At 37.0% G+C, this 17,235-nt stretch overlaps 1 protein-coding gene across 1 annotated transcript in view; it reads left to right on the forward strand.

The window, feature by feature from the left end:
* Positions 1-705: 705 nt before the first annotated feature.
* LOC144433184 (uncharacterized) overlaps positions 706-17,235 on the forward strand; it is a 66,466-nt gene continuing 49,936 nt past the window's right edge. The window contains exon 1 of the mRNA XM_078121492.1: positions 706-1,043. Within this exon, the coding sequence (XP_077977618.1) occupies positions 962-1,043 (82 nt within the window). The 5' untranslated portion in view covers positions 706-961. The remainder of the gene's footprint in view (positions 1,044-17,235) is intronic.

The following is a 17,235-nucleotide window of genomic DNA, read 5'->3' on the forward strand; positions in this document are numbered from 1 at the left end:
ATCGTTGCACCACCACCACCACCACCACCACCACCACCACCACCACCACCACCACCACCACCGCCAGCATCCGCACCAACACCAGCACCACCAGCACTCCCACCAGTACCACCATGCACCAGCACCGCCACCATCATCGCCGCTGAAAATACAAACTTAAAACGTTCTCATGGAATTAACTAGATAGATAAATAAATTGACCCCTTCAAATTAATAGCACCTGCTGTATGTATCAAACGAAAGGCTATTAATACACCAACAAGTTTATTCCAAATTTTGTTTCATAATTTCTTTTTTGAATTTTGACAGCAACAAGAAATCATTGACTTATATTACAAAGTGACACCCATTCATTTGGTTGCTTGTTGTAAATAAATTTCGAATTGACAAAGCCAATGATTGTTCCATATTGAAGATTTACCACAGGTCGACATCCTGCACGCACTGTGAGTAACTGCTTCGGTGGAACACAAAGATCTGTGGCACGCTGTAGTAACATGAGTAATGACTGTAGAGGGCGCCCTGAGTGAGAACAACGCATTGTGTTCATGCAATGTTTTCAATTCGATCTCGTCACTGTGCTTCAATCGTCGAGGGGCAGGTCGAGGGGCACGAGTTTGTAAGCCCCGCCTACTTTACTACACATGACCGAAATGCGGTGAGATCAGAGGAACGTTACACATTCTCACAACCGATCTCCACAAAGCGATGAGAAGAAAAGCTGAATGAACATGCATGGGTGAGCATGTAGAAGTCCAATTGACTAGCATATATATATAGCCAGCTAGCTGTCCGTGTGGTGTTTATCATCATTCGAGCCATCCAAATTAGGACCGAATTAGTGCGTGTTGGACAGAAAACGTTAAACAACAACACATCTGCCAAAGGGGATATGCACGGCAGTGTGACACGCAGCACAACTATCGTTGAAATTGCCAAGTTTTAATTGCTTGTTCCAGCCATGGATTTATCTCAAGTATTCTTTTATGGTTTAATTGAACTCGTGCTGGCTATTGTGCATGCGGCAGCCGCTGATTATTCTGGTAAGTGTGTCATTTTAATGAAACTTCAAAAATCTGGCAGCCGTCGTGCTAACTTTGTAAATATTGTTGTGAGAGAGATATTCGCTCAATGTGCTACGACATCGTTCACAGAGCGTACGTACGTGTACACAACACATTGCGCAATGCAATCAATGTGGTCACAATGTTTGAAAAGTGACCCACAATTAAACGAATGTTTTGCGGTTTTTGCGGTCTGTCCCATTGGTAGGCGATATACGTCGCTAAGGAGAGCGTGACACGAGTGCCTCCAAAGCGGGAGTTTAGATACTAGTATCAGATAAGTAACTGAAATGCCGTGTATGCTTCTTTCTTAATTTAAGATTAAACACGGCGATGCGTCCTCCTCGGAAGTAAGTCGTAACCTTTCCTTACCATATCGATCTTGTTGATTGTGATTTATTTGTTAAGGCGCGTGCCAATAATAGTTGCAACTTTTTATAGTTTGGACACTGGGGTTACAAACTAGAGAGATCGTTTGGGGGGGGGGGGGGGAAATAAAAGAAAACCCAATTGTTTGCTTCATGTGCGGTGGTCACCTTTGAAGAGATTACTTTTAGTTTACAGCGAAGTGATCGTTTGTGTAAATGGTCGAAAGCCGCCCACAACTTTTTTTACAGGTCTTTGTACCAAGTTGCAAAGTGGAGGTGCGTTGTTTCACACCCATTCGCTAAAACTATCAAGTTTGCATACACATATGTACAACGATAGTTATCATAGATTTTTAACAAACTCAGAATCTGACCGACCACAGAACCTGTTTTCTAGATATTTTCGTAAATTTGAAACGGTTACAGGCCACATGCTTTGTAAAAAAAAGTGTGTTTAATGTTTGTGTAAATTGTTTAGTCGAAGGTCAACAAACTTGATTACAGGCCGAGAGAACAAACATTACGTGTTTGTATTCACGGAACTGTGCCGAAAGGAAGCAAGCGTTGATTAGTATCCCCCAAAATTTCTGGCGGTAAAATTGTACAAAAGTTCTCTGTGTCTATACCTTTATATATGAGTGTATCCATCGCCCCGGGAAGCCACAATTCGCTATACGGAATTTGAATATATCATGTATGAGCATTCCGTGTGTGTGTGGGTATGTTTTAATTCAATTAGAAGCACCCTTAGGGTCGAGTGACACATGTTTTTTCCCAGGACATGCAGTACGGAGAGACTCGCGACAACGTGGCTTGATGTTGTAAACAGGACGGTCTTTTTGTTGTCGGGATGTGGGGTACGTTTCTCCGAAGAACGGACATTGCACGAAGCCTTTAAAACTATTAGAACTGTAAAATTGCATGCCGTCACTAAGGCTTGAAAACCATAGTGAAACCACTACCAATTACCGATGACACACAAGTTTCAACACAATTAATGCACCAATACATATTTGGCGCTTTGTTACCATGGAAACACTAAGTCATCACTTCTTTGATGTACACATACCTTTGATATATGCAGGCATCATGTGAATTTTCCCCTATTTCTCACCTTGCAAATGTGTTAACAGAAAATGATAAGAATCTTTGAAATTTTAGTCAGTGTTAGGTGATTGATTTTTGTAACAAATGCACAGAAAAGTGTAAACTAAACATGGTTAAAACAATAGATATGTTAATAAAAGAAGTCTGCAGGAACAAAAGAAGCATTGTTTAGGGTTGGCTATCACACATCATCTGCCCCAGAAACTGAATATTACTTTTCTTTGTTTAGAAAGTTCACCGAAATGAATGATTATTTTCCAGGCTTTTTAAAAAAAAAATCTAATGTATGTTAGTTTGATGTTTCCATGTATCCTGTTACATTTGGTTTGGGGTGTGTTGAGACATAGATTTTCTTGTACATGTGTTTGAGACCATGGTAGTATATGAGGAGGGACTTATACCCCCCCCCCCCCCCATGAGAAGACAAAGTATTTAGGTATGCATTCCGTCATAGACCCTCCATATGCTCCACCAACATAGTGGAGGGTCTGTAATTCTTTCTGATCAGTTGTCAAAAATTTTGTTTCTTCCTCATTGTATCAATTCAATTAGTATGCAATCTGTCTTGATAAGTCTTTAGAACATGTAGAAGATAGTCACCTACTTGGCCTTATCTTAGTAATTATTTCTTAGCCAATGTACTCTTCACAGATAAAATTACAAATAATCTAAGATCTCTGGTTTCTGCACTGTGGTTGCAAAGTACTCAGACGCCAGCAATATGAACATTTTACTGGGATGTGACACTTTTAAAAGAACTACATATGAACTAAGAAATATATCCGATAAGTGTATAGAAGCACTTAATCACAGCTTAAGTTTAAAGTCTTGTAAAGTATTGTGTTTGGAGTCTGGCTTACACTCCCTGACAGGTAGTTTGTGTGGTCTCACAGTGTTGATGGGGGCAATATGGCTGCTTCAAATCAACACTCGTCCACTTCTATCCACTTCATGGTGTAAGCTGCTCGAATTTCTAAATCAACTTATGATGACAGAGATATGGGGTCCAGTTACAGGAAACTGGTCAAGTAGGTGAAAAATGTTGATGTGGTTACTAGATATAAAAATAAATATGAAAATTGGGCTTCTAAAACAACTTAATAGTTCATCTGTAAAGATCACTGTGAAACGTGCTGGATGGTGAGGTGTTAGAAATAGCGTTATTAATTTGATAGCGTGGAGACGTGTTGAAATTTCTGCTACAAAGTTTCTGTATCAAAGTTTGTATTGTAAGTTGAAACTTACAGTCCAGTAGTCAAGATATAGGAACTATCATGTCTCCTGACATAAACTGCAAAAAAAGGAAAAGACTTCAGATTTTTTTTTCTGTTATTGAGTAAATTTGATCCTAGTCTTGTTCCAATACGACTCGTTACGATTACTACCATCATTTCCACTCACGTATAGGGAAAGTCCTTATTCTAACACAGAAATCTGTGCTACCCCAGACTGCATGCTCATATAAACATGATCACATTGTGTCCCCAGATAATTTTAGTTTCAGACTGGAGATGGAGTTTGGTTAATGAACATTTGTTTAAAGGAACTTATTAATTGCAACAGTCTGTCAATTTGTGATGGATTACTACTGACATGCCTCGTTTACCCTTGGGGAGGAGGGGGGGGGGTGTAGCACAGATTTCTGTGTTAGAATAACGACTTTCCCTATACATGAGTGGAGATGATGGTAGTAATTGTAACACATCGTATAGGAACTAGACTAATTTGATCCATTAGTGACTACAAATTACAAATTAACTTTAATATCAAATAACATAAACGGTAGGCCTTGATATTTTTCACAAAATTCTGCTATTTTAAATTTTTTTTTTTTTATTCAGCAAATGGTTTCTTGAAACTTAAGTTTGCACATAGTTGAGCCTGGTATTATTTACTTGTATACACAAACATGAAAGTTGTTCCAAGCATATTTTTGCTTTTCTGTGTTAAATATGCAAAAAATTATAAGCTCAGAAACCTTTTAGGTGTATACTATAACAAAAATAGTGAAGGAAAGACTGATTGTAATACATTATTCATGTGAGGGGTCGAGGAGGGAGGGGGAGGGGCGGGGGTGGGGTGGTCGATGGGGGTGATTTGTTTAGTAAAATTAACACATATAGTACCGATATGGAGAAATATACAAAAATACCCCTCATAGTTGTATTCACCAAAGAGTCTGACAATGACATTATAGGGTATTTGCATATATTTTTAAAGGTGTACTGGCTGTAACTGCAGCAGTATTGTTTTATGATCAGACAACCAACAATATTCGCAGAAAATTGTTAAAATAACAAAAATTAGATATTGTATGTATTCATTTTATCCATAAGTAGTTCATTAACATGGTCCCGTGGAGGGGGGGGGGGGCAGTGATTTTAGTGTATGGACTCAAAAAATCAATTTAATTGGATTTATTTTACTGTATTGTGTATGGCTACACAAATACATTTAAAATCAATTTAATTTAATTGGATTTATTGTACTGTACTGTATTATGTACGACTATATATTTGCAACAAGTTGGATTTGTGTCTTATTTATAAGCCCAAGGGGCTGGATGTGGCAAGTTGTAATAACAATTGTACCAGATCATTTATACAAATGTATACTTTAAGTCCACATAGGACACGTTAATAAATAAAATACAACAACAACAACAACTATACAAGTACATTTACCCATACATATGATGCAATACTATTCAAGGTATACGATATTCCTTGAGTATAATTACTGTGTGGGTGGCTGTGGATGAATTTTAAATTGCATCTCATGCATCGCACGACTTCTAGAGTAACGACTTTGACTATACCGTGATTGGAGGTGTAAATGGTAGCGATACCATACTACAAATATACATGTAGACTACCTTTGGTACTGCTATGCCAGACACAACTCATTTTCAACCTTTCCTCAAAAACAATACCAGAGTATCAACACATGCCAACTGCAATCCAAAGATATTTTAACTTGCATACTTTGATTATCAAGTTACATTTAATTATAGGAAAATTTTTTTGTATTAAATTCTGAGTATTTTAAGTATGTATATCAAATAAAACCCATCACCGTGACATCCAGAATTAATAAGACCAACATAGTAATAATTTTAGTAATTTGGAAACATATTGAGTTTCAAATGTTTCATTTGGGAGATCAGTCTTTGTGAAATTAATATTCTCTTGAAAAAATACAATGTAGTAGCTACTACTAGTACTAGTACTGAGGTTACAGCTAGTACAGCTTTTATATGGTAGTTTTATAATGTCATTAAATGTTTTAATATTGTGGGAAGGAGCTATACAAAATGTACACTGTCATAACCAGTGTTTTTGCTAAGGTGTGGAAAATGATCCTGGTAAAAGGAAGAGGTAAATCTGGTAAAAAATGACATGTGTCATGATATTGGTGAAGAACCTGGGTAAAAATGACAGGGGAACTCAGGTAGATTTTACCTACTTCCCACCCTTAACAAAAACACTGGTAAAATGACAGGGGAACTCAGGTAGATTTTACCTACTTACCACCCTTAACAAAAACACTGGTAAAAACTAAAATGACAGGGGAACTCAGGTAGATTTTACTTACTTACCACCCTTAACAAAAACACTGGTGGGTAACAATAGTAAAATGACGGGAACTCAGGTAGATTTTACTTACTTACCACCCTTAACAAAAACACTGGTGGGTAACACTGGTAAAATGACAGGGGAACTCAGGTAAATTTTAACTACTTATCACCCTTTATAACAAAAAACATTGATAACAGCTGTTTGAACAATTTGATACAATTTGCGTTGAACAATATTACATACGACTTTAGGACTTGAGACTTCCATCAAAGTCAGGTGATAAACAGAACATGATAAATTGTCAGGACTTCTTGTTTATCTTTGGACCCAGTTCCCACTCACCGCAATCAACAACTGTGAATAACATTGTTCCCCTTTTTTATGTTAAATTTGAAATATTTGAAAGATGTAGGTTTTACCTGTATAAAAAGTTATATGTAAACTAGACAGACTGACAGTATTTCAAGTTGGATGGTATTCCACTTTAAAGGCCCACGTTAGATTAGGTTGATAATTTGTCTGGTAAAGCTATAGAAAACATTGGTCCTGAATTATAGAATAGTCCTAGCTAAATTAGCTGGTAATTATAATATTATGGGCTATATGAGAGCACCAATGGGAGATCATGGGATTGAAATTTATTTTTAAAAAAAACAACAGTTGATTGGCCGAGCTATCGAAAAAGTTTGTCCTGAGTAATAGAATGGTCTTTGCTATTTATGAGAGCACTAATGCGAGATCGTGGGATTGAAGTATGGGCCTTTAATTGCTCAGTTTGCATTAGGATTGAAATTTATTTCTGAAAAACAGTAGTGTGGCAGAGCCATAGAAAAAGTTAACCCAGGAAAAAAATAGTGACCTCGGTAAACCATTATCAGGCATCACTGATAAAAGAACACTAAATGCAAGAACATGGGGTTGAATTATGTGCCTTTTAAGTTAACATCGAAAAGCCTACACAGCATTTTCAGTTGATAGAGCAAAACATTCTTTGTATCAACAAAAATAAATAGATAAGTTCCTTGTAGATTTAAGAATGCTCAGTATATTTATTTTTTACTGTTTCTTGTAGTCTCTCCCCTGTTTTCTGTTTATTTTACCATTTAGATGTGTTTTGTGATACTGTATACAGAAATGATACAACCACTATAGACTGTCATACCAATCATTGCATGGATTCCAAAGGACACACGCAAAGTTAGCTAATTGAAGATAATATCCTGTATGAACTCCACTATCAACAAATGTGGAAGGTCTGCCATTCCTGCAGTTAAATGGTCCTTTCAGTTCATATCTTGACTGACAATTGGGGTATGACCTTTGACCTTTGCAGACACCATGTTGGGTATTCTCCATGGTAAAACTGATACTGTGTAGTATCACTCTCAGTTGATTTGATAATTCAGAGCAGATAGTCTGAAAAATGTTAGATCTTGGCTTTCTTTATTTTATACCTCTACACAAATTAAAAAGAAACAAAAAAGAAAAGAAAATTAGGGGAAATTGACTAATTATCACTTGCTAATATCAGTACATGTAAGTTTTTAATATTTTTTTTGTATCAAATTATCATCAATATTAACAACTTAAAGGCCCAGTTTGGATAAGGTTAAAAATTAGGTGTACATGTAAAAGCAGGGAAACAGTTGTCTAACAAAAATTTTGGTTAAAACAGATGTCAAAAGTTAGTCCAGAATGAAAGAAAAATCTACTACGAGAGCCTGGGATTGAATCGCTGGCCTTTTACAAATTAAAAGTGAAATTATCAATTTGAAAATGGCCTTTAATTATTAAAATTAAGTAACTAAAATGATAATTAGTGAAAAGAAATCATTACCAAAATATTTAAGACACAAAAATAATTTTATTCAAATATTTGTTGAAAATCTTTATTCAGAAGATATTGTAAAAGAAGTCCAGGCTATTTTTGAAGGTATAGTTCCTACCATCAGTGTGCCCTCTAATGATAGCCAAATTTTGTTGCTGTGAGTCAAAATGAGAAAAACTGACATTTCTTGTGAGTCACCACATACATACAGTAGTAAGAGATAGGGGAAGACAAAATTTTGGTGCATCACTAGAAAATATGTGCGTCAGTGGTGCGTCAAATTGGCTTAGAGGGCACACTGCCGACCATTTTGATTTCTCTCAGAATACATGTAGTAACGATAGTTTTGTCATGACCCACTTCCTCTGAACTATATAAATAACAGGGTAGAAATTCTACCTTCAAGAATAATGAAATAGTCGTACTGTTTTCCTTCCCTGGAGCTGTTCTACTTGAGTACGAAAATGAGTTTAAATTGGCATAAAATTGAATTCTAACATCTTGTGGTTTTGGTGAATTTCCACAGGAAGCTGGTAGTAGCTGGAAGCTAATAGGAAGTGTGGGGGTTGAGTTGTAATGTTTGTGGCCATAGCCACTGTATGTATGCAGATCATAATAATAACTTTGTTACACAACTGCATCATCAGAGAATACAGTAAGGTAAACAACAACAACAACAACAACAACAACAACAACAACAACAACATTTAAAAAATATATATATATAAAATATATCTATATCTATAAGTTTATGCAGATAATGTGAAATACTTTAAAATTGCAATGTGAACACAGTAATTTGGGAAAGTTTGGTAATATTTACATGCATTTTGTGTGTGTTGGTGTGGGGAGGGCCCGGGATGCAAGTCAGGTACATTGTTGTTGGTTAGGGCAGTGCATGAGTGAGTATGTAATATCTATCTACCAGAGTTCCCAAGGTATTTTGTAGGGTTCCCCATCAAAATGATGTTACTAGGTATGAAAATCTCTGTAAGTTTGACAACCTCCCCCCGCCTCCCAATGTGACTGGATTCCTGAACTTTTGCAAAAATCACTAGGTTGCTATGATATAGCGAGTACCAAACTATATCCCAATTTTGAACTCTTTCAACCAATATCCACTTCATCATAATCACAGCAGAATAAATCCTACATGTACATGTACATCATGATGGACAATACATTAACTTTACTGTCAGTGACTGATAAATCAATTAATAACATATATAGACTCCTACATTACCAGTATTCAGGCTTTCAAATTTTTGGTTATTTTCAACCAGGGACTCATAATGTACACGATACTGTTATGTACATTCGACAATGCTGAAATTTCTGTGTTCCATCAATCATCCTTTGTCCATGTTTACTATTTACAAGTAACTAGGGAATCTAGTAAAATACTGACTAATATGGGAATAAAAAAGAAGGAGAAAGAATTCAAGGCTATAGTCGCCTATAGTTAAAAACCTTATGGGTATCATGTGTGTACAATTCAATGGTCTATCAATACCTCGCTTGGTTGGACAACTCATCGGATGCACAGAGTGTATGGCATGATCTTAGGTCTATGGGGATTGTCTTTAGATTTTCTTCACAATGTTGACTGTGTTTAATTTGCTGCAGGGAATCTGTCTTATCTTGCAGATGGCAGTATGTTTTTGTAAGGCCAGTGTGTAAAGCTATACCTGTGTGATGTTCCCCTAGCTGCTCACCAAGGTCAAATCTAACACTTTAATCAATATTATGGGATTGTTTGTGCTAAGGTGTTTGAACCCTAGTCTAGAGACTATAATATCCAGTGGGTCTGAATCTGAAGATCTTGTTCGAGATGATCGGATACCATCTTGGCATCCAGACTATCGTGGTAATAAAGAACACTTGTATAGATTTTTATACATAATTATAAATTTGGTGAGGTGCCCCAGTAAAATACTTAATTCGACAGCTGAGTAGATTTTACCTTCTTTAAATTCTACAATAAACAAAATCACTCAAGAATAATGTAAAACCTACATTATTTTATGGGTGGTAGACTCTCTAGTGAAAGCAAAGAAACTTATGTAAATCTTGTGCATGTACTTCAAACCACACATCGGCTGTCACCTCTCCCCAAAACACGCACTCGGCCCTCCCCAAACCACACATCGGCCCTCACCCCTCCCCAAAACTCGCACTCTGCCCTCACCTCTCCCCAAACCACACATCAGCCCTCCCCCTCCCCAAAACTCGCACTACAGTATCGTTGACATCGTGTAATGTATCATACATGTATGTTTTTTTTTTTACATTACTTTAGCTGAGTACTCACAAAAGTCCCCCCCCCCCCACACCAGAAATAAGTCCTGCTGACATACTAAATACAAGTTGTCATATTTCTATCTTCTGCTGTTGTGCAAAGTAAATGGTAACAAGTGGTTCCACTGATTATGGCAAGTTTACAAGTAATGTTTGTTTACTTTCCTCTTACACTTCCCATCAAATTAAAGTACACAGCACATATCCTAAATTGCTATTCTGCCAAATTGTTCACGAACCAAAATAAATATGTTTACAATATGTCATTCCCGGAACAATTCGTTCATCTTGTACACAGTCATTGAATGATGGTATTACCACTGATAACTAGCCTACCTGTAGTCTTGGGGACTAACGTTAAAAAAGTACTACTCTTCTTCAACTATCATAACTGCCATTTTGATTTTTTGAAATATTTGTTTGTCCCTGAGGATGAGCTAAGTGAGATGTACAAATGTAACTGGCTTGAGCTGGAAGTTGGATGAGGAGCTAAAATTCAAAAATTCGATATGGTAATTACATGTAGGAGAGCTGAAATAGTGTTGTCTTTCAAGACTACAGGTAGGCTATGGGGACAACTAGGCATGATGATGTTAAAATGTACAATGGTTGCCTAGAATCCAGGGGATCTTTGTTCTCGTGATTTCCCTACCTGGATTCGAGGCTAGTACCAAGGGGACAACGTGGTCAATTTTTTATCTCACAAAGGAAATTGTTTGGAAGAGACTTAGTTTTAATAGCTGCAGGGTATCCTTTTACCTCACAGACTGCAGTGCAATGTTTTTGTTAGAGCAGTATTAAACCTTTGAAGTAGCTAACATCTACCTGTGTCCCTTGAGGCTGTTTACTGATGTCTTGTCAAGAATTTTGTAAATTGTGAACAACATGATAGATATTACCAGACCACCCTCCCTGGTGTAAGGGCGCTAGTATTCAAAAAACAAAAGTATGAATGAATGTAAATAGGGAAATTGTAAATTTAGCCATATTTGTAAAATCGTTCACCTTGGTGGGCGACGTCTCATTATTGCTTAATAAATAGGAAACTGAATTTTCAAGCAAGAATATTTTTAAAAGAAACTTTTTTGGAATAAAAAAAAACTATAGCAAAAGTTGTGAAATGAAGACTGCATTTGATGGATGTATACAAGTTGACTATGTCACCAGCAACACCATTGTAAGGGTATGTCTGCGTACAAGCGCACAGTACATGTGTACCATGTGGTGGTAACATATGAACACCATTGTAACACTGACCGTGTGTTATCAGCCATACCATTGTAGCAATATCACTTCTGCATGCATGCTTACCCTCACACTAGCAAGCCATTGTACCATGCTGTGACCCTTTCTTTATTCAGTCCACTTAAACCATTATTAGAATGAATAGCGGTGACAAAATTACATGTCAAAGGGACAATTATACTCGCCCCAAACTGAGCACCGCACAATGGTATACTTTGTAGCCAACAATACGACAGCCTGACTTTCTATTTACACTGGGCTGAAGAAAGGTTTCTTTATTTATTTGCATTAATTACTGGGGCTGACTCAACTAGTAAACAACGGCAACATTTGCTCAATCCCATGGAATAATAAGGGACAACCGTCTTACAAGTGTGGGAATTCTTCAACAAGTTGCCAGTGTCTTCTTCTTGAATTATTCATAAGTAATGTCCTTCAAGACATGAATATTTCAGGATTAGTGTATCGCGTGACTTGATGCAGAAAAAAGTAATTTTAGACTTGTGACTTGATACACAAAAAACTAATCTAACATGTACATGTCCATGTTGCCAAGGAAGAATGCTTACTTGGTATATGAAAAGTGTGTTATCTTTCTTGTAAGTAAGAGTTTATTCACAACTTTAGTTTAGTTATTAAAAAGGAATAAACTCAAGTAACCTTTCCTTTTTAACAGTAAGAGTTTATTCATAGCAGAACACTTGACACAAATAGTATATATATATAGATGAACTTGAGTAATTAAATCTCTGTTTGTGACAGTTTATTTATAACGTGGTAATTCACAAATGTAGGGTGGCACATACATTTGTAGTATTCGATGCTACAAATAGCATCGGATGCTTACAAATACCATCTGTAGCATCCGATGCTACAAATATATGTGCTACACCTGTAGCATTCAATGCTACAAACAGCATCTGTAGCATCCGATGCTGCAAATATATGTGCCACATCTGTGATCTAAAACGTTTTCTGGTAGTATGATCCTATCAGAAAAGTTGGAATTTTTTTTCCATGTTGTGAGTCATCGTTTTGAGTACGTGTCACGTACTACAATTTCCAGTGTTTAACCACAAAAACCACATCAGACTTGTACAGGCATTAATTGGCACAACATACATTGTGCTAATGGAAAAATATACAGCTTGCAAGAATGCAACGATTCTGTTGCACTGTATCAGTTCTGACGTTCAACAAAAAGATATGCAACCTATTTATTCCCCCCGGAAGACATACTTTCACAAAAAAGTCTGTAAAACAAAACTAATGCAGTCTTGTTATGGCATTTACAACAGGAAACACTCAACATATTTGTACCTTTGTTTATTTCAGGCTAGAATTTATCTTAGAGGCATTTTCTGTGTTGGTATTGTCAAATTACATGTATACCTTTTTTTGAAAATTTAATGACTTTTAAAACTAACTTTGCTTAGAATTCTATAAGTTACAAAAGGAAGGCAGTGTTAAAACACGTGTCAAATTGACTGTTAAATATCTCACATTGAAAGACCCAGACTATGTATTTGTATTGTCAATTTAAAAATGAAAAAAGTGCATATTAATAATGTTATTTACATATCAGATATCAATTTGTTGTGTGTTTACTACTGGCGATTAAATGTATCCGAGTTCCCAAGTCATTTTATTAATAAAGTAGAAAATTCATATGGGAAGTTATAAATTTACACAACCCCCCCCCCCCCCCTTCTGTTACCGTAGAACCTAAACAAAGCAGCTGATGAGATGATGTACTATTGCATATTAATTACCTCATTTGCATATCAGAATGAAACAAGTTGTACAGCAAAGCTTCATTAATTTACATAATTCCAAATTCACTTGCATAGTTACTCCCAGAGCAGAAACCAAACACCTGTGGAATGGCATGCTTATTCAAACGAGGTCAAAGGTCAAGAGTTCGTTGGCTGCACTACATTTAAGTCTTGTGTGGTCATTGTTTATTTTACTTGATACCAAGTGTTTACTCCTTGACCAATCAAACTGTTGACCTGAACCATGGAATATACACAGTGGAAAAAAAATCCACTGTTATTTCTTAAAATAAAAACACTTATTTTCTTTCTCAGCTATAAAATTGCAAATAAAGAGTACCTGCTCTCTACAAAAACTGTGTAATGTGCCAGTTTATCTCTTTTCTTGGCATAAGTTACTTATAGTATAAATGTAAAACCAACAGTTGTAAAATAAAAATAGGCAAGTTTGTAATTTGTATGCGTTTCTTACGTAGACATAAAAATGAAGTCTTAAGTAAGGTCAGTTAAAAAGGAAACACATGTTTTTGTGGCGTTAAAGTTATTTAACATAAAATTAAATTACTCTCAGTTAAAATGACACCTAGCCATTTGTATTTCTTCCTTTAATATATCTGTACTATCTTTATGATACAATATAAAAATATACACATTTATGTATATAGTCACAGCTTTAAATAAACAAGTGTATAGTACCCAGTTAAAAAAATATACCTCTGTCAGTTCAGTTAGTCCTAAAGTTAATATACAATTGAAGCACCCAAAGTAAAAAGAATACTTAGAAATCTATATAGCTTCCTCCAACTACATGTACATGTAGGCTAGTTCCTGATGGACTGTATTCCGCACTACGTTAACTTCACACTTGTACCGTCTAGTTAAGCCTGTGACTCAAGCGTTAAAGGCCCGTATCGAGTATAAAAGGAGGATTACAGTAGGGACGCTCATTTATGCAAAGCCTCTCGTATGCCTAACATCGCCTGGGTGCTCCAAGAAAACTGTCAAAATCACGGCTATTTCCCGAGCATTTACTCTAAATGTATCCCAAAATGAATTATAAATATGTAGAAGAGGTGCCTGTGTGAATTGTTTTGTAAATTATGATGATCTGGGAGCGAAATTTGATGTATGTTGTCATGTGGTATGTGGCGAAATGTTAGGTTAGAAGCGTCCAAACAGCTGTCACTCAAATACTGTGTAAACGTTTGCGTAACTCCCTGGGGGGTTGGTAGTATCTCGATAATCAATTCGCTAGATTATTTACCTCTACCTACCATAATAACATAACGGTAATGATCAAATCAGAAGTACGGTCCGGCGACAAGGCAAAAGTATACAGTGGTAGAAATGTGACTATTTTGTGTTTGTTTGTGTGTGTGTGTGATTGTCTTTCTGTTTGGGTTTTATTTTTTGGTAATGGGAGTACCATTTACACATACAGTAGAAAACCAATTAGAAAGGTGTTTTGATCTCAAATTCGAATAAAATTGCTAACAAATGACAACACCGACATACGCAAAACATGAACGTGTAGTTTAGGTAAGGTACACTCTTTTTGGAGGATGTGGTGGCCCTGAAAAGGGCCGTTTGGTTTGTGGCTTTTCAGCCGTTCGGTTAGACCGAGCTTACGCCCAGCTATGACCTCTGTACGGCACACCGGGTAAATTTGGATAAACTCGGAGACCGTACCTGCGAAGTGACGCATTTAGGCATCACTTCCCTACGACTGATGGCAACATCATCAGCCTGCATTAGTTGCTGCTTCCTATGTAAGTAGCGTGGATCGTTCCACGCATTTCTTCGGTCGAGCATATTGCAATACTTTCGGTAGAGCCGATGGCGAACCAAAACATTTTCGTCACAAGGTTCCTGGCCCATACCAAGCCAGTCTTGTCGGTATGTTGTGACACACGGGTAGCAAAGGCAGTGCGGACATTCGTTTTGATGCAAAGCAATGTCGTTTTTTTTAAAGAAGTAAATTTTGGGGTTTTTTCCGCCCATTATCTGCGTATTATTTTGAATTGATTACATGTAACAAAGCATTCTTTTTCACCATGTCGTTGGAAGTGGCAGTATGTCTATCATCTCAATCTAAACTGAGCATGACGTCAACCCGACTTTCCGTGTTATGATACACATAGTACATGGTGCATCAACAGAAAATAATGTAACGCGTCTGGACAAAAATATACAAGGAAAGAAGGCAGAATACTATTCAAAATGGTGCCGAAACAGATTTTTTGGATCATGAGTTTCAATTGCAAAAGTCGTGTAGCTGTAAGTGCAATTGTCTTCGGCTCCACCCTGCCACGTACGTACATCCCCGGCGTACAGCACACCCCGTTATATTCATACGCTGTCGTCCAAGCTCCATATTTTGATTCACTGTACAGTGGTAAAGTTATAAAATTGGCCCGTTCAACCCTTTCAGGACATTGCAATGAACGATAAACAAAACAGCGATTTACTTCAGACAGTTCCTTTGCCATCGCTAGTGCATTGTTGTGTGATACGTCAACACAGCTGTCTCCCCGGTACATTTGTATTCCGATCTTTGAACAAACATACAAAAGGTTCTTTTTCGTGAAATTCATTCTTTTATTTATAAAACTATATGTGTTACATAATTATGACACATTACAATGAAACAAAATTACCACCTCTGTCGAGTCAAAAGTGTTATATGCAGTAGACAACTGCCATCCATTGTCTATGGTATAATACACACACTGCACAGTCGCTGTATACTGTGTCGGCCGAACTTTCAAGCTCAATGTGTATATGGCCGTTTCGTTGCGAGCCTGTACATAATACAGTTCGAGTATCACAACGACTAGCAACGCAGTGAAATGATTCCGATGTCCGTTGTTACTATAAATGATTTTGGTTCAGGCAGAAACAGTGTCTGTCATAACAGGATTAGTAAATGTTTGATCGTTGTCATTGATATGTGGACACGGTGACGTGAGTGTTAATCCGCTCAGATAAGACGCTGTGTACTGGGTGGAGTAGTCCCTAATGCGGTGACCCGGGATTGAAATACGGGCCTTTAAACACAACTGCCCTATATAAAGAGGATTATGGCTAATCTATGCAAATGCAGGAAATTCAAACTGCTGTACAGAGCACTAGCTTCTTGGTCTTTTTTTCAGCATTTTTTCTGTACTCCGAGAAACACACAGGTCATGAATCATGTACATTGTTTGTGAATGTCGTCGGATGGTAACTTGATACACTAATTAGTTGAAAATCAATCAGTTTGTATCATAGAATGTATAAAAACCTTTCAAAATGAGACAAATTCTCCTGCAAACAGCTGTTTAGATTGTGTGTTACTCAGGATTATTCAAATATGCAACATTTGCATGTGAACAACCCCGATAGGGAATGTTTATATTTTGGTGATTACTACACTCCTGCCAGTGAGTCACCACGATACTCCGCCTCCAAAACATACAGTCAGTCATATGCAAAATAGGGTGCCTGGCACCAGGCAGTTATGGTTCAACACCATGGTGAACGAAGCACAAGTGGTGCATGTCAGTAATAATCATCACAAATTGATTTGGCTGTCCTCATCTCTCATTAATATTCATTTGATACAGCTGTTTTGACTATATTGTATGTCCAGTGTCCAACCAGGACTCCACCTCCAGTCTGTTTAAACTAAAGTCACACAGGGAGGCAACGACATCATCATGTTTATATGAACACTGTAGGTGGGAGCACAGAAATCTGTGCGAGAGTCACAGCCTTGACTAGCCGGTGTAAGTGTAAAGTTAACGTAGTACTGAATATGGTCCGTCAGGAACTAGACTACACCCACTTATGGTAGTATATTTAAAGTACAGGCAAATGTGTATCTGTTTCTTATCAGCAAGTAAAAATGAACTCTGAAGTACCTAGTTAAAAAAACACACTTAAGCAATTCTTTCCTTGGTCCATAACATTAAGTTGAAGTACTCTTAGCTC

Source organism: Glandiceps talaboti, chromosome 3 (genome assembly GCF_964340395.1).
Source record: "Glandiceps talaboti chromosome 3, keGlaTala1.1, whole genome shotgun sequence".
Lineage (NCBI taxonomy): Eukaryota > Metazoa > Hemichordata > Enteropneusta > Spengelidae > Glandiceps > Glandiceps talaboti.